Source organism: Sinocyclocheilus anshuiensis, unplaced genomic scaffold (assembly GCF_001515605.1).
Source record: "Sinocyclocheilus anshuiensis isolate Anshui unplaced genomic scaffold, SAMN03320099.WGS_v1.1 scaffold392, whole genome shotgun sequence".
NCBI classification, from domain to species: domain Eukaryota; kingdom Metazoa; phylum Chordata; class Actinopteri; order Cypriniformes; family Cyprinidae; genus Sinocyclocheilus; species Sinocyclocheilus anshuiensis.
In genome coordinates this window covers 5,348,544-5,368,110 of record NW_015557091.1, presented here as the reverse complement: position 1 = coordinate 5,368,110, position 19,567 = coordinate 5,348,544, and the positions used below count along the sequence as shown (strand labels likewise).

General features: G+C 38.1%; 1 protein-coding gene across 1 annotated transcript in view; it reads left to right on the top strand.

Moving 5' to 3' along the window:
* The first annotated feature begins 259 nt into the window (after positions 1 to 259).
* Positions 260 to 19,567, top strand: part of LOC107677298 (ephrin type-A receptor 3) — a 65,054-nt gene continuing 45,746 nt past the window's right edge. Inside the window, exons 1-3 of the mRNA XM_016472156.1 lie at positions 260 to 470; positions 12,437 to 12,501; positions 14,279 to 14,948. Coding sequence (XP_016327642.1) covers positions 383 to 470; positions 12,437 to 12,501; positions 14,279 to 14,948 — 823 coding nt within the window. The 5' untranslated portion in view covers positions 260 to 382. The remainder of the gene's footprint in view (positions 471 to 12,436; positions 12,502 to 14,278; positions 14,949 to 19,567) is intronic.

Sequence of the window (19,567 nt, the reverse complement as noted above, 5' to 3'; positions counted from 1 at the left end):
TTCACAAACTTTCAAGCAGCACTGTAAATCCACTCTCTGACACTAGGTGGCGCTTATGGAACAGCAGAATTAGAGCTGTTTCCGTGATCTATCTATCTATCTATCTATCTATCTAAACTGAATGCCGACAGTAACTATCACTTTTTACACAATTTACAACTAAATAAGTTCTCCTGCAAACGCACTCACGCACACACGCGTGCCGCCCCCTTCATCCAGCTCGCTGTGGTCAGAGAGTGTAGCTCACGCCAGTGTCGGATCCTCCTTCAAGCAGGCGCGCTGTTTCCTCTCCAGCTCAGCTCAGTTCAGTTCTCCAGCGCAGCCACCGGCTCACCAGCCCAAGTTTACGCACAGGGATGCGGGCGCGTGGAGCCGCCTGAAAATGGCTCTGTTTAGCATTTACTCTTTCCTTGCTCCTTTTCATATATTGGTGTTTTGTCAAGCCTTGAGGAATTATCCGGATAATGAAGGTAAGGCATAGAATCGCTGTCATGTTTGTGCGCGTTGGATGTTCTTGGATTTCGTTGGACTTTGGCAATACATCATTAGTGAATCAAAGCGAATTCATGTATATTCGTTTCTCTCTCGGGACAATCATATTAAAATTGAATGCTTAAAACATAGGATATGCCTTGGAGTTAGAAAACATTAATATATGCAGTCGTTAAAATTTAGGATTCTCACGATCTCTTCTGAGTAACAAAAACAAGAATGCTAGAGGAGCAGCATTTAATGAATGATCCAATAATTTGACTTCACGTTGCTGAGTTGGAAGGATTAACAACTAGGATGTGTTTATGACCCAAATATAATTTAATGTCGCCCAAAAGTTAATTTGTAGGACTCAGAACGTATCATTTGTTTTGAAAAACCATCCTGAGCGGTTGTCACAGGTGATGCAGCCGTATGGTTTATATAAATGGATATACACAGTAATGTTTAACAGAAAACTGTCAGATTAAATCAAGCTGTATTTACTATATGTTGTGGTTTGATGTGTTTAGCATTGCCAGGGATGGTTTGGACAGGAAATGCCGTGAGCAATGACAAATGGATGTGAGACACTCATTTGCTTAATTAAACAATGAATTAGGAGAGATCAGAGAGCTGCTCCCACAGAGACTAGTAGTCTAACCCATCCAGACCTATATATCACATACTTTGACCCCTGAGAGCGATCTAACTTCTTTGAAACTGCTATGAGACAAGTTGCTTTGTGAGTGAGGGAAGTGAATAAGAAATAGGTTTCTTCAATTCTCAAGTGAACCAGTGATATTTATAGACATTTGTGATTTAAAGTGCTGTGTTGTCTTCTTAAACGGATGGATATCAGGCATTTTCAGACTATATGTTCAAAAATGCAGGATGTCAGTTGAAAACAGTCCACACTGATTTATTTTACTCTGAGCCTTAAAAAAATCAGACAATAAATTAACCTCACTGGATTAAAATGGGTTTACTTAGCATTGTTACGAGATTAGGATTAAGCCACCCATTATGCTGTTGTCAGAAGGAAGGTTCAATCGTGGGTTTAATACACATTTAGGTGGAATCTATCAGATAGGATTTTGTGCAGAGCATTTAGACATGATGTCTTTGGCTCTTGGCTGTACACTTTTCAGGGCTTTGACAGTGGGAGTTGTGGTGCTTCATTGATATTAACACATCTCAATAATTTAAGTTCCATTACATCTAAGTAAATCTTTGAGCTTTACATTGGGTTATCATTTGTGCTGGTGTAAATCGCAGTTGTTACAGAGGTGTGCACTTCCTCTAACCGCCAGCTGGTGGTATCCCTGAGGTGATTGTACAATATGGTTCTGTGAATGTTTGTGTTGTGAGCAGATGCACATCTGTGTTCATTTCAACGAACTGTTCATTAACTTGTACTGGAGTTTTTGTCTTGTAAGCATTTTCTACATTAAGGATGGCAGACACGTCCCATATCGACATATGCTTGATATCTGTCTTCTGGCCAAACTCAGCACATATTTAATGTTAACGACTACATTGGTTTTCCATTCAGGGTCCAAATGGCTGACTTCTTCAGCACATTTTCTGTTTTTGGAAGACATTACTTCAGTGCTTGGATATTTACACCCCTCTGGAGATAATAAAGACCAAGATGTTGCAGAAACATTTTTAAAGTCACTAAAAAAAAAAGCTTCATTCACACAAGCTCTAAACTTGAAACGTGGTAATCTATAACAGTGATTCTTGACTAGCTGGTTAAAGACCAAAAAATGGGTTGCTAATATGTTCTGATAAATAAATTAATTATATGCTGTAACTTAATTATATATAGTTGAGCATAGTTTGGATAGAAACATAAATAAATTGTCACTTGGTGCTAGCCAAATTAGACAGATGAGAAACATCTGAATTATTGGCAACAGCATGAAACCATCAAAATAGACATTTGCAACCCTAATATGTGAATATATTTGCTTATTATTAGGCTTAGGCAGTTAATGGTGATATTAATAGACATGATTACATACACAGGAAACAATTTTGATGCATTGTTGGGCCACTTAAAAATCTGGATCTCCAAACCAGTTGAGAACCAGTGATCTAGGGTTGTTTAACTATAAATTTAAAGCATAGGTACCTGTGACAATCTTTTACACTATATAAAGATCTTTTCATTTTTAATAAGTGCCTTCTGTTGCCCTCTTGTTTTTCTAGTTAGCGCTAAGGTCCCCCTCATTAGCTCGTCCTTTGTGCACGTTCTTACTGAATTTAGTGACGGTTTCTCGTCTGCTTTTGTTTCCCTCCCCGGCACTCTAGCAGGGAAATTAGCATGAGAAAACACCCTTTTTATGTTCAATTCAGCTGTGCTCGGAGGCTCTTGTTTTGCTCTCGTTCTTTCACTCTCCCTCTCACCATCTCTTTGCTACTGACTTAGAGAGAAGCCTGAATTTGCATCTCTCTTGTTTGCGGGTTGTCTGAGGAAGTCTGTTGATTAGTCTAACCTGTGGCCTTTTTTTTGTTTCCCGAGGGTATTGGTTATTTTTTCCCTTCTAGTTGGTATAAAGAAGGTTTTATACATGAAGAGTTCAAGTGCTCGACTGGTATTTACTTTACTTAAGATACATTTTCAGATCTTAATTAGTCGTGACAGTGCTGCTGTTCTATACCTGCCATGCAGTTCATTATCGAATATTTCGGTTTAAGAAACTGGGTTGGAAACTTGGATCTAGCATATAGCAAAATAAAATTTTGCATGGTCATATGACTTTTAATGGACCAGTCTGATGTCCAACAGATGTATTTGCTGATATAAAGCTCAGAGACAAGCGCTATTGATTCCAACTTGGACTCATTGGAAACACGTGCCTGTGGTGAAATTTCTGCAAAATTATGTTACATTGCTTTTTGAACATTTCGCGAAACTAAGTGGCACTAAAAACACATTCAGATTTATTCGAAACAGATGGATATTAATCTGGCAACATTTTGTTACAGTGGTTGTTGTACGTATCATAGCAGAAAATAGCCTGTGAGTGTTGCTAAAAGGTCAACGCTAACATGAGAATAATGCATTTGCTGAATCAACCATGCCTTTTTAGCTTGCTTTTACAAGACTTCAAGCTTTTTGTACTGTGTTTCACGGGACTCCACAAGTGCAATGCAATACAAGGTGAGCATCCGAGCAAGTTTACTACATCAGAAAAGCCATAAATATGTAGATGGTTATATGATGCAAACATCACAATTTATTAGTTTACAAGTCATACACTATGGTAAATATGTTTTGAGATGATAAAATAGTATTGTGCAAAGAACTGCCTGAAAATAATTCTTTATTATTCAATAATCTGCCCAGGTGAAAAGGAATAAAAATGGTTGCTGTTTCACTGCCTCCAGTGTTCATTTCAGCTTTAAACGGCAGTGAATTGAATAGTAGAGTTGTGCAGTAGAGACACATATTTCCAGTGGGCCTAGGTTGATTGATTCAGTTGAATGAGTCAACTCAAATTCCCACAGTTGATTTTATATATATATAACTATGAGTCAAAACCATTAACATGAAAGCTATTACTTTTTCTCTCTCCTGCTGCTCTGAATGGCACACCTTGGACCTTATCGCCCCTGGCTGCATCCAGACTCCTGCGGATCAGACAGCTCATGCGGTAGAACGAGTCTCGATGCCTGTGGCATTTCAGGATAGAGGCACATGAGTGCTTTGGATTGTGGCCAGAAAGCTGGCTGCATTCCATTGGGTGAAACACCATGTGAATCTTCTGAATGAGACGATTCATTATTGAGCTATTTACCTTTACTTGAGCATATCAGTGTCATATTGCATCTCACTGTGTTCATAGCTGAGCTTATGGAAAGTAAAAATGTAATCTTAATGTAATCTTCCTCATTTTAGCTCTGTACAAAATCCTGTCATTATTTACTCACTCTTATGTCGTTCCAAACCTGTATATCTTTTTCCTTTGTGGAACATAAATTCCATTTTGAAAAATGTTTTAACTGCTTGCCTTTGCAATGAAAGTCAAAGGAGCCCAAAATCCCCAACTGGACCCTGCTGACTTTCATTACAAGCACTGAGACATTTATCAGATTCTCTAGAATCTGATTCCATGTTCAATTTCAATCAAATTTGTACCTTTCCCTTGTCACTCAGAGGAAGAAGATCAACTTGCATCCCACCTTTCCATCAAGGGTCAAAGGCCATTGTGTTTTATCAGCTAAACTTTTGTCTGAGGGCTTAGCGTTTTTGCATTTATGATATTTCGGTTCTGGTAAGGTAATGAGAATTGATTAAAACAGATCCCTTGTGTGTTCATGTGTGCTCACGTGGACGAAACCCTTTTAGCCGACAACAGCTTTGATCTGTCGTTATTGTGAGGCCCACTCCTTCACCTTCATTAACATGCTCTCTACTCTCTACTCTACCTAATACTCGGCCTTAATGTTTTCTAATGTCTGAGACGGTGTGAATTCTGTTTTGCGTATCTCATTAACAGCACTACGCTTATCACTGATGGCCTGCTCTCCTGGGGATTTGAAGCTCGTGCGCTATGATTCCTGGGAGGTTTTATTGGATTGGACCCCTGCATTTTGTTAATGCAAGGCTTAATTGCTTAGAGACTCATTACGAATTTGAAAACGGCTGTTTCATGCGTATTACAACATGCTTTTTTCCTTTGATTGAAGTTAAATAAGTATGTTAAAATAAATTACATTTGTTTTAGGAAATTTGCTGATTTGGGAATTGAACCTAACCCTAAGTATTAAACTTTGGTGCATAACTTGAACCGCTATTTATTTTAATAATTATTTTTTTGATAGACAAACTGTATGTTTCTTACTCATCAGCGGTGTTCTGAGAAACTAATCAGCCTTAATTATAAAGAGTCGTTATGAACCACAAGCTCAAAGGTGATGCCATCGTCTTTTGGTGCGGCCCAGTTTAATCTCTCTAATTATGACTTGTGCTGTTGTGTTGTTGTAACCTGTTTCATGCCCTCTTGGGATTTTATGTCCAGCACGGGTGCAGTTTTATCGCTGTTGTGCATCTCCACACGCACACCCAGACTCATCGATGCGGCAGGTGTGGTCCGAGCCATGTCTGTGCTTCTAATGAGGCATCCCAAGAGTGTCTTCCCTGCTGTCTTCCACTAACTAACACACGGGTCACCATTTCATGCCATGTTTGGCAGCAGCCTGTTTACACCTCTCATCATTAAACAGACCTTGGTGTATGGCCAGTGAGTCGTGCCTGACACACATTACACACGTTATTAGGATGGGAAATGGCCCTTGTGTTCATTGCAATTCACATGCTGATGTGCTTCCTGTCTAAAGGTCATGTCATTTTTTTTTTTCTGTTAAAATATAAATGTATACTCTTAGTAAGATCTTACCCAAAACCTAGCTGTAGTTTGTAGCTCTTTGACACTTCATGTGATGCATTTAGATAATAATTTATCAGTACATGGATATTTCCTTTTCACTTGACGCTTCCTACTGTGAGTGTCCATTCTTCCTTAATTGAGTGGGTGGAGAAAAGTTTATCTCAGCAAAGCCTGTTTGGCAATATGATTCTGTAGTTCTCTGGTATTTGTCTGAATGATAACAGTGATTGTGTGGTGATTTCTGTCTAGGTTGAGTCTTATCTATCTCATGCTGTGGTCTGGAGCTTGGCACGGTTCCTATGGCTTTAGTGTGAAGATCATGATCTGTAGATTATGACATTCTACATTCATTCTAACCAGGAAATGTACAAAAAGAACATCATTAACATTAAAATAAAAGTCTAGCATGAAATCCTTTATTTTATCGATAAATATTCAAAAATAATGTCAGGAAACCTCAGTTATGGTTTGAAGTAAATAAGACAAAAAGAGAACCATGTACTTTTTCATTTTATTACATAATGTGATTTGTTATAATTTGTTTTTATTTAAAATATTTATTTTATTTTATACTTGATTTGAAATGAGACAAATGCAACAGGAGTTTGAAGACATATCTTCTCTTTGTTGTAATTGAATATTTCGCAATAAAGACAAAATTAATGCTGCCTTAGTATGCTAATGAGAATATTCTACTTTGCTCTTCTAAAGACGCAATTACAAGTTTGTCGTTTTCAAATGTGTAAAGAAAAGGAAGCATGAAGTACACTAGGTTCATTCTTGCCATTTTCTTGAGGAAATCTTATTAAAGCCAAAATGTATTGAAATTTTATAGTAAATATCCAACGGATTTTAAATTAGTAGTGTCCTATTTGTTGTTAGACATATAAACATTAACTATTGTACTATATTATATAAATTCACTGTGCTAGTTAGTCAGCTTGCTGATGATTCTGTAGTTTCGGTCAAATAAATGATGCTTTCGTTGCGAAAAATACATACAATATGCATCAAATGGTTGTTTATATAGGTAAATATAAAAAAAGTGAGAAACCAATGTTGATTTGGTGAAAATCTATGATAATTCCGATGGCGTGTCTGATAGATGTGAAGGCAGCATAAAAGCAAAAAAACTCCATTGGCGTGTTTGGACCCGTCCAGATAACCTAAGTTGTGTGGATCAGTGTTGGGGAAAGTTACTTTTAAAAGTAATGCATTACAATATTGCATTACTCCATAAAAAAAGTAACTAATTATGTTACTTAGTTACTTTTTATGGAAAGTAATGCGTTACGTTACTTTTGCGTTACTTTTAAAATCTGGACAGGGCTTGCTTGTTTGTTTTTAAAATAAAAAAGTTATATTTTTGGCAAATATAAAAGCCTTTTCACACCAAAAGTGAAATGAATAAGCCTCGGGCTGAAGGGAAAGTAAATTTACGTCCATACTTTTAGAACTACAGTAACATCATCTGATTTCTCTCAACATGGCGACACCAGAGCTGTCAATCAATAAATTGAAATTTACTTATTTGCATTACTTGCATTACTTATTTGAAAAAGTAACTCCGATATTCTCTTAAATTAAAAAGTAATGCGTTACTTTACTAGTTACTTGAAAAAAGTAATCTGATTACGTAACTCGCATTACTTGTAATGCGTTACCCCCAACACTGGTGTGGATGGACATAAATATGTCTGCTTCGAAAATACTAGAACATCTTCATTCATATGTGTTAAACGGGTTGGTCAGAGGACATCAGAGGACATTAGGAGATCACTCATGGGTGTCAAGCTGTAACTGGATGGCTGTTCTTTTGATGGCATTTCAAATATACCCCACCACTTCTGCCAAGATGGCTGTACGATAGCAATCTCTTGCAATAGATATGCTTTCCGTGCTTGGAGTGGATGCTGTGGAAACCGACATATCAGTCTTTGCAGGCTCTGTGTTTTGTGCTTCAGTAACCCCTCCTTTTCTTCGAAGCATACAATAATTTTTGCAAATGAGGAAGGCTTATGAGACTTAAAGATGAAATGCGTTGGTTTTTTTTGCTGGTGTTAAAATACTTTTCTGTCTTAATATTCAGAGAAAACTAAAATTCATTTTTTTGTTTGGTTAGTTTTGCCAGAAAGAGTAAACACTATAGCTATGTCGGAAATCGCGTCCTGTTGATGAAGAACCTACTTTGTGGTCATAAAGTATGTTGTATGATTGAAATTTGAACATACTACATTCTCCATGCTTTCATTGTGATGTGACTTATGGCATCAGTTGGGTCGCTATACTGACATTTACAGTTCCTCTCCCATGTTCTCATGGGATATTAAAGTGTCCATCAGATGCACACTAAGGAATCTCAGCAGAAGTAGTAGTTCACCTGGGTTTTTTTCTGACATACTGTTTCATGAATTCTGAGAATTCGGACATACTACTCTTTTCGTATACCGTTTTTTGACAGCTCTGTCGAGAACGTGGCTTTGTTTGTTTAAGAATCCTAATCAGCCTGACATAGCAACAGACTCAACAATGGTGTGAGTTTGGGGCGGGGCTATGTATTTGTCTGACCAATGACAGAGGGGGGAGGAGGGGTGTGGGGGTTCAGGAAAAAACATTTTGTAAACTATCATTTTTGAAATTATATATGGTGAGAAAAGAGATTACACACTTCACCTCGAAAGAGATTAAACTAGCGAGAATACTCTTCTTAGACATAAATACCATATTTTATTTATGCGAATCAAGTAGATTTTAAACTTTTTAATGCCCAACAGTCCTGAATCCTGTCAGAATATAGGTTACATGTTCAGAGTTAAGAATAGTATCTTCATAGATTGATTTACCTCTTAAGTAAAGGATACTTGAGAAGTACCTGACAGTGGCTATGCACGAGCGAGAGTGACCCCATTGTCCTTTTCGGTTCCCTGAGGACATATATCCAGCTGCTTATCTATCCTTTCCCTCTCTCTTTCTTGCCCTACCCTTCTCCTTTTTCCATTTTTAAGTTTTTGCTCCCCTGTTTACATTGGAGGTGATTGCTGACCACTGCACTCTTCCCAGTGTTAATGGTTAATCTCATCTATTGGCCTGAGGTGGCGAGATCTCTCAGCCACCCCGAGGGATTCCAGCATTTGCCACATCCACAGTTGCACGACTGGGAGCTAATGATGAAGAAAAGCCCCCATCCTCTACTCTATCTAACCAGCTGTTTTAGTAAACACCACATGTATTGGCCTGTACAAGACTGTAGCCATATTCGGGATAATGGGGGCTAAATTTAATTGGCTATATACAGCCACTATTTGAGTGGATGCTTCACCTGCATTGTCTATATATGTTATGACCCTGGCCTTGTAATAGTGACAGAAAAGTGAACTTATAGTGATTTCTTTGACATAATTTTGAATTCCATGGTACCTAAATGGATTTTAGTTATTAAATCTTGTCATTTTATTGCATGGTACTGTCATGTCTTTTGGTGAGCCTGACTATATTCTTCCTTAAAGGGGTCATATGATGCTTTTTTAAAGATCATTATTTTGACATGGCTGCTTCAACACTAACTGCGGTTACTGAAACCACGCCTTCTTTCTTTGCGTGCACATTTGGGCACATTATGCAAATATTCCCACATAGTGACCTAGATATGTGGGGGCGTGTTAGAACGAGCCATTTTAGGGGGGTGTGGCAAAGTCTTAACTTTGATAAAGAATATCTCTTTGGGTTTGAGACTTTAGTCTTTGCAACTTCAGGGATCTTATCTATGCACAATCAGCTTGTAACACTCCAAAGAGAAAGGAAAACTTGAAATCGCATCATATGACCCCTTTAAGGACCGTAGAAACACCAGCTTTGTGAAAAAACTCACTTTTCTTTTTCTTTGACAGGTAGAATAAAGAGATCTTTCACCTTTTGGATGACAAAGAATTGAAAGAACTAGAACTGTGTTTGGACTAGGAATTTGGAGAGAGAACTAGACTCCTTAAACATTTGAGTTTCTGTGACATTTGGTTGCATAAGCTTGTCAGCTTGCTAAGGTTAGTTAGATAATATTAACATAGATGGGTTTTGTTGAAATTGCAAAAATGGCTTGGATGGTTTTGTTAGCATCTGTAAGAATGGTTAAAAAAAATTACAAACCAATCATGTTTTGCCATGTATGCTATTATTTTTCTATCAAAAGTGTTTATGAATTTGTGGTTTTCTTGGAATTTCCTATAATATAGTAACATAATTTCCAGCAACAGTTATTTATCAGAAAAATGAGTAAATTATGTGAAAATGGTTAAATAATATTTAAAAATAATTTTACAATAACTAGTAAATTTACAAATGTTATTTAAAAGTATACATGCAAATGGGTCAAAGATGAAAAAGGGTTTAAGCATAAAAACAATAAGTGTAATACTGCTTTAAATTGTTGTTGTTTTCCCCCCAACAAAGAGAAGAAGAGACCCACTAAAATGTCATTCAGTGTAACAATCTTGTCAGGCATATTTACAACAAAAATCAATTTATGACATATTAAAAGACTACTTTCACCCCAAATACTAATTAGTTGTAATTTTACATTTTTAAATTTTTTTTTACAAATTTTAAATTTGCCACTATTCTAGGTTTTGCCTGTTTGTCAGTAAGAATTTTTTACTCATTTAAAACACAATCAAATTTAATATGCTCCCTTATTCTTTTATATATTTTAATATGTACATGTCAGAATAAGCATGCTGTTTGAATTTTTACATAAATATTGTGTTACACTGAATGACGATGTAACATTATTTCAACCAAATTTTGACATTTTATTCTCCAAAAACTTATTTGAAACCTTAAAAGTAGACACTTTACTTACATTGTGCTTTCTATGGATATATAATCACTTTTGTAAATTTCTTTTGATGCGGACATCTTAATGTCTTTGACCCAAATATAAATTATACATTTTAAATTTATAAATCATTGTTTAATTTTTGTGCCAATGAAAATCTGAGCTACTTTCCCAACAGAGCAAGTAAACAATGATCTAGCCTGGGCTCCTTACTGCTAAGGTCTGATAATGTTCATGCTGGTTTATTCTTGTTAGTCCCTGTTTGGTACTTGTCTTTCTGAAAGACCAACATAGCAATTATGTTTACTTGTAAAACATTGTCTGTAATGTTGGTTGCACCTGATCTTGCAGGTGCAACTGGTTGACCAAGTGGTCTTGCTGGTTGAAACATAAAAAAAAAATAGCAAGACCTTTCTCATTCAGAGAGTCAATCTTGCTGTTTTAGAAGTTTGAGCACATTAGTTGCTTGTGATTTAAGCAGCCTGGTGTCCAAAACACAACACGCTAGTCTTTTCATCAGGGACTGTGTAGCAGTTGTTTAAAAAATGCTTGCTGAGCCAGAACTGATGTCTCAGGTGGAACAAATTTCGCCTTGCTGCGAGTTAAATGTTACCTGCTGTTTGTATTAATGGGCTGTGCGAGGCCTGTGGCTGTATTCATTTGTTTGTTTTATTAAATGTGTCTTTGAAAGGCCAAGCAGAATGATTTCCAGATCATTTGGACTGATATATTGGCCTGTCTGGTTTTACCCCCTCATCAGAAAACAGGCACACGAGCACCAGTGGTTAATGGCACGTAATCTGCATTCGGTTAAGAAGCAATATCCTGCTTTGACTCTACATATGGTTTTCTCTTTGAGTGTCAAGTCATCAAATTTACCCAATTGCTCTGTATATGACCCATAAAACCAAACATAATCCATGTTTCCACATCAACCAACCATCAAAGCGCGATTTAAAAATGCACACTGTTTGCTTGTCACACAAACCCATTGGCAGTCAGTTTTAATTAGAATTTGGATCCAGATGGTCTTTGAATTTCCCATTTTCTTTTTTTTTTTAAATCGTCACAAAAGGCCAAGCACATGTGCCAGGAGAGGGAGAGGTTGATATTCAGCCTGAAAGAGGAGGAACATCTGAGGTTTGGATGTGATTAAGAATTAATCACCCTGGTTGCCAGGGATGTAATTGGTTTGGAACGGGGCTCAAAGTGGGAAGTTCAGGGCTCCGACCATTGGGAGATTGAAAGACTGTTATAAATAGCACCATCAACCTCTGAAAATATGGATGTGAGAACAGATTTCAAAAAGACTGCATGAGGAGCTGCGAATCACATGTTTTACAATGGTCACGACTGAATATCTAACCCCATCTGGCTTTAGATTATTGCACCTGGTTGTAGAAGTTGTTGAGGTTTAGGTTGATAAAATAAATTCACTGTATATATGTCATGTACCATCTAAGTAAAACTGGAATGAATAACCTCAAATGCAAAGTGTTGATTAGGCTGTTACAAGTGATTCTGACATTTCTAGAGCTCCGTTGTCTATATTTTATTCAGAAAGACTGTAGCCTTGAATGATTCATGCTTTACATGACATCATGCTGTGTAAAAACCCAATTGTTGTTTATGAAAAAAATTGAGCGAATGATAAAAATATGATGTTCTCTGCTAAGTATACTAGCACTGTGTCTTTGATTAACTTATGTTTCTGTCCTTTTCATTCTTTTTACAGTTACTCTACTCGACTCTATGTCTGCCCCAGGTGATCTGGGTTGGGAAGCGTACCCACCAGAGGGGGTAAGTACCTGTGAAAGTCTGCACAGCACAGCCGAAATACATCAATCAACTAAAAAAAAAAACACAAAAAAAACAATGATTAAGAGCTCTGTGCTTGTGAAATTTGCCCTAAGCCTTTCTCACAGTACCCTTGCCAAAGATTTTACCAGAAAGCAGTTCGATATGGAAGCCACTGTCACAGGTTTTGGGATAAGTGCAAATTCTTACAAAAGGATATTTAAGCTTTTGAAAGTTTCAACGTCCAATAATAGGAATTTACACAATAACAGTTCAAATTAATTCAACATAGACAATGCACTCTGGGTAACTAAAGTGTTTTTCTAGCTATCTGGATATGTATCTAGCTGTTGTTCTAGATATCTGTAAGGCCTATAAAGTTTGTCTTTGCAAACATTTTTGTTTCTTTGAAATTTCAGTTATATTTTAATTTTACTTTCTGAACATTCATATTCAAATGAAGGAACTGAATTGGAATTTAAAAAGCATTGTCAATTCTGAATGCTGCACAACCTTTGTAACATCTTATGGTTGTCCCTTGTGGGGTTTGAACCTAAAACCTTTAAATAACTAGCCCAGATATTTACCTGATACATCATCCCCAACCAGTTCTGTTACAACCAAGATTTAAAGTGTAGTCCTTGATCTTTCTAACACTAAAAAATGCTCACAGCTACTCTCTGTGAACATACAGGCTGTGACTCTTCAGAGTTTCCTGTGGGGGGGGTCGTAGGAAAGTCTCATTTCGAACAACCTTGCCAACCCGCTGAGTAATGATTCTGTCTCCTCTGTGGGAGTTGCTTCTCATCCCACGCTTTCGTTTCATTCATTCAAATCCATTTTCACAAGATGATGATGGATTGTAATAGTGGCCTTGGCACAAGTAGTCACGCTCAGATTAAGGTGACTGTGATTTCACCAAGTACAACATGTTCCTGGATCAACGTCTTTGTTGATCCTGGAACAACATTCCAATTAACCAATCAGAATTGAGGGATAACTTTTCAGGAAATATCTGTTTTAGGCTTACGCTCAGGGTTAGGTGCTTCGTTACCCTGGTTAATCAGCTATCATTTCACACTGATTTTAGGAATAAATTATGGGTAGGGTTAGGTTTAGGGGTAGGGATTGGGTTTAGTCTATATTTTTGGACAGTAATGCTGATCCAGGATCAACAAAAGATGTTGATCCAGGAACATGTCTTACTTGGCAAAATCACGGTGACCCTCAGATTAACGAGTGCCTGTAAAGAGAAATATCTCATGTTTTTGTGTGGTGCTTATAAAGCAGGGGAAACGTTCATGGTTTGGCATGTCCAGCAGTATGCGTACTACACTTCTGAAATGAAAGATTTGAAAGATTTACGTTGCTACTTTTTGTGCCTTTATTTTTAACCCACAAACTTACTGACGTCAATGCCAAACCAACAAACCAAATTATTTTTCATGGTTTTCGCCTTTTAAGTTTTAACAATTGAAGTTTCCAAAGCACAATTATACAATTTTCTTTGCATCAACAATGAGTTGATTTATGCGTGAACAAAACAACTGAGACTGTTCAGTTCATAACTTTGAGCTGATTGCCTGTCACATGCACTTTCCTCTTGATGACAGTTAAATGAAGCCTTTTCTTGTAAAGTGCCCATCATGCGTCTGTCAAAATCTTTTAGAAACCACTGTAAGAGCCTAGAAAGTTCAGAAACAAAGTACAGAGAGCAATTACCAAAGCATTGAGGGATGTGTGTCTCCTTGTACTGATCGACTTTTTGTTTGTTTTTCAGTGGGAGGAGATCAGTGTTATGGACGAGAGGAACATTCCTATGAGGACGTACCAGGTGTGCAACGTAATGGAAGCCAATCAGAACAACTGGTTGCGCACTGGACTGATCCAGCGAGAAGGTGCTCAACGTGTCTACGTGGAGATCAAATTCACTCTACGTGACTGCAACAGCCTTCCGGGAGTCCCTGGAACCTGTAAGGAGACGTTTAACGTGTACTACCACGAATCTAACAATGCAGTCGCCTCACCTTTGCGCCACATTCGAGAAAGCCAATATGTCAAGATTGACACTATAGCGGCTGATGAGAGCTTTACGCAGACGGACGTTGGGGATCGTGTCATGAAGTTGAATACGGAAGTGCGAGACATCAGTGGTCTCAGTAAGAGGGGCTTGTACCTGGCGTTTCAAGACCTGGGCGCTTGCATTGCTCTGGTGTCGGTGAGAGTCTTTTATAAGCGATGTCCTCTGGCGGTGCTCAATCTGGCCCGGTTCCCGGATACGGTGACGGGTGGCGATTCTGCGCTGGTGGAAGTGCGTGGCACTTGTGTGGAGGACGCGGAAGAGCTCGAGGCACCACGGATGTTTTGCAGTGCCGACGGAGGTTGGCTGGTGCCCATCGGCCGCTGTGTGTGCCGGCCAGGCTTCGAGGAGGTAGATGGACACTGCCAACGTAAGTATTATTGCTTTTACTGTCTCAAATGATTGCTTTAGAAAATATCAACATTTTTGTGGCTAACTGGGTAAATGTGCTCTTGATCTATAGCAGTCCTCTTTGAAATGAATAGTGTGACCACAGTAGTGGTTTTACAGTACATTGCAAAAGTGTCCACATCCACAGCTTCTTTATAGGTTCTTTCTGCTTGTGTTAGCATTACACTATTGGTTACGTAACAGAAACGTGAGGTTACGCAGTTAGAAACTGTAGCAAATAGGGTTAAAGGTTTTGTATTGACTCGAAGACAAAGTTCAAGAGTGCTTTAAAACAATCTAATGATTGGATGGAAGAGATTAAGATGGATTATTGTTAGATTATAGAAATGTGACTGCATCGCCTGATCCTATAGTTGAACAATAGATAAGGATGGGTAGGTAGGTGGATGAATAGATGAGTACTTTAGTTCTGTAAGTAGATACATTTAAGCTATAAATGTTGGAGCAGAGATAAGATAGATGGGTAGATGGCTAGATAGATAGATGGGAAGAAAATAGATGGGTAGGCGGATAGGTAGATTGATGGGTAGATGAGTAGGTGGCTGGGTAGGTGGCTAGATAGATAGATAGATAGGTAGATGAGTGGATAGATGGGTAGATATAGTTCAGCTATAAATATAGACATGCAGGTAGATAGATATATAGATAGATAGATAGATAGATAGATAGATAGATAGATGGATGGATGGATCAATATAATACAGTCCAGAAGTGGCATTTGATTCACATCTTATTGCTCTGTAGTCATTTTTTTGCTACCATTATTGTTTAATGAAGCAGGGAGTGTTTTGCACTTTGTCATCTTTTATACTTCCAAACAAAAGATCCATTAAAAGGAGAAAATGCTAGGTAAAACCTCACAAATTAAGCTATCCCCCTGAGAAAGGTAGAATGCAAACTTTATTATCGCATGTACATGGTAACGGGTTTAAACTCAGGTCTTCACTGTTCTTTTCATCTCAGAAGGTGCTAATGGCTTCATTAATGTAGCTTGCTTTTTTCTTGCCAAGACGAGGATTGCAGTTACACTGTAATTATTTTATTTTTTGCTTTTGTTTCTCTCTTCGCCTTTGGTTTTTCAAAGCCCTGTCGCCCCTCAGCCTCTGTTCGAGGAACTTGCTCATATGCCACCCCAGGACTGAGAAGGCTGAAGCTTTTAAATATTCATTCAGCCATTCTGGACTGTTTTCTTGTGGGTGGAAGTGTAGATCAGGAAGGAGGGGTTTGGACAGGGAACATTTGAGTGGCATGACTAGGAAGTAGACTGGAGAGAAGGGGGTGGGATATTCATCACAACCAGTTCAGTGCTCTTTGGTTTGCACTACGGCTGATAGAGTCCTACAGCTCATGTCAATGATTGTATCTGTTAATTGGGCTGTTAGCGATAGGTGCAAGTCAGGTTTGATAACCCTTCTTGACTGTGTGTGGTTGAGATAGTGGTGGGAAAGAGAGAAACCAAAAGTTAGGGCTTGATATATCCAAGGGACTTTTTAAAAATTAGCTAATAATGTTTAGCTTACATCACGTGTGATAGTTTTCCAAGCAGAGAAAAACATTTTAAAAGTGTATACATGCAATAAGATAATTTATACTGGCATATAGATAATCTCAAAGCTACTGGACTAAAATATGCAAAACTCCAGTTTTGAGAGTCTATAAATTGTTTTAATCAGACAATTGTATTTTTGGTTTTTGCATGCAGCCTGTGAAGACATCACATTAGAAAAAGACGTGTATTGTCTTTATATTGTCATAGCTCTCAGTTTATCTCGATACTTTCTATTCAGATAACTTCATCTTTTTAAACTCCCTCAGGAGTAATATCATTTGCTGTGGCACAGTAGATTCATTTCAGTGCTGCAAGAAACATTCAGCACCAATGGAAAAAGAGGAGCATTTTGCAGCCATTCATTACTGAGAGTGATCGAGGCTGGGCTGTAACTCAAAAATAACCTAAAAATAAAAGATTTACTCCAACTGCAATAAGAAATTGGTTAATTCATATAAGCCCGGTCAGCTGACAAAACATTAATTTCTCTCTGGCTCCAACAGCTCCTTCAGAAACAGGGCAATGCCATGCAAAATGACTTAAAGTGAAACAGCTCGTGGTTTGTTTTTACCTTGCGGTCTCGCTGTGGGTTCTGGAAGTGCTTGCTGACGCTGGCTTTCTCCACTTTTGATGCTGTGAGGGCTTTTATATTCACTAAAAACAGCATTAGTAGAAGGACAGAAGTATTACATATAAATTTAAGCTGGTGTTTAACAAACATTTCTCTTTTTTCTCTTCTCTTTCCCATTCTTCCTATCTTTTCCTCATCTGTTTTTTCCCCCTACCTTTCTCTTTTTGTTTGTTCTTTTCGTCTCGCGGATTCTTTCTAAATCTTCCAACAGCGCCTCAGTCTAGCCCACTTACCGCTCAATGTCCACCCACAAGGCCGTATAGAAAGACAGTGAAAAATAGAAGGAGACGGCTATTGTTTAGATACGTCTTCTCCCATAACCTTGGCTCAGTGAACTGCCTCTTATATTTATCTCTTCCATTATTTTCTTTTCGTCTTATTGTAGCAGCTCTCGAACGCTCTCCAACAGAATCCCACTCCCATCCATTCTGGTTTAACACTTTCTCCTGCCGTACATAGATTTATCCTTTTTTTTCTCTTTAGTTTCTTTCTCCATATCCTCTCTTAACCTTTCAGTCTGTGAAAGTATGTTGTAAACTAAAAAAACCCCTCTTGTATCAAGTCCTTTCACCGGGGCTGTTCATTCTTACCCGTATCTCTCAGTGTAGAGCACTTCGGTGTACAATCATGCACTTTTGTTGGATGTAAATGGTCTTTGAGTGGATTGGTGGTGCACACCAGCTTCTGAGTTTGGGTCTGGCATGAAGTCTGACCCGATGGCCCCCCGACTGTTAGCATGCCAGCTGGTGATGGGCACTCTCTGCTGTCTCCCGAGAGGGGTATTTTCTACAATGCTAAGCTCACATGGTTGTGGCTGAATGGAGTGTTTTTCATCGGGGCAGGAGTGGCAGAAATGAGCTCGCTGTGAGGAGCTCTGGAGTGTCTACCTCCATAGGATTTGAGCTGAGAAACTGGGTCATGGGATTGTCAGCACCCCAATGGAGATTCACAGTGGAGGCGGCTTTAGGAGATGAGCGTGTGTGTTTGTGCTCCAAAACCAAATTTTGGAGTGTAGACTGGAGAGGTTAACACTGTTAAGAGACCTGAGCTTTCCACACACTGCTGCTATTCGTCTTTATAGGGGCTCTAGTAATCACATACTTAGACGTTTAGTTCGATTTCCACATCTGTAATCCTCACCACGTGATGCTCGCCTGCCGGATGACAGCATGATGTTGGAATTGCAGGAGTTTATCTTCGGCCAGTGATTTTGTACCACGGACACAGTCGCCATTCAGCTCACCCACATAAACCTTCTCTGCAGCTTTTGTTGGCTAAAGGGTGAATGGGTATTAGGAAATGGGGAAATTTGAGTCTTTTTGCCTTTTATGGACGGGACAGTTTAGAGCAGTGGTTCTCTACCTTTTTGACTACCCACAATAATATTTGCAAGGCCCATAACTTTTTCAGTTCAAGGTTTTTTATTAATTTTTTTCTCACTCTCAATTTCTACCTAATGAAATATTTTAGAGCTTAGCATAATTTAAAAAAATATTTTGAAACATAAAATATTCTTTTTAAAATTTCCATGGAGATTTTAGTAATTTTCATGATTTTTCCAGGTCCAGAAATTTAAATTAGGCTATATGAAGAAAAATATTTTTCGTTAGACTTGTATGTTTACTGAAATGTAAAAATGTAAAAGCCATTATGATGTTCTGGAAGTGGCTTAGACGGTGCTGACGGTGATACCGGTGTTAAGCCGAAACACCGGTTACGTCACTTGCCCACCGCGTCACCGACCCCCACCGCCATTTAGATTTTTTATAGTAATAAAATAATTTAGTTCAGTAAAAGAACAGACACTACAATTAAAAACAGAACGCGGATGCGCAATGCAGCATGCTGAACGACAGTTGCATCACAGATCAGGCTTAATTTCTCCAGTGAGGAGAGTGAGTCGAGCTGACTGACAAGAAGAGTGGGGTGAGACAGACAAGACAATCGCGGATGATTTAGTTTCGAAACGAAATGCAAAAGTGCCTCTTTGGCAGTATTTTGGATTTTGAAAAGCCTGTCGACTTTTGCCGTTTATCTGAGTTTTTTTTAAACATTCATTTCTTATTTAATTGGTTCCACATTGTTTGCTGATTTTTACTTTATTTAAACTTTGTGTCATTTATTTATTTTATTTGACATCAAGGTGTATGCCGTGCCTCCAAGCTTTCTTACTCGTTTTGCTAATAAACTTTCTACGTCTCTTATTTATTTGGTTATATATTATGTATGTTTACTTATTTCCAGTTTTGTATACCCATTTAAACTTTATGCAAGTTATTTATTTTATATTAGGCATAGCCTACCCTATAGTGTGGTTTGTTTGTATTTGTTTTGTTAATAAAAGTTCTATGTTTTATATATACGCTAAAGTGAGTTTGACGTTGTATTTTGTTGTTGC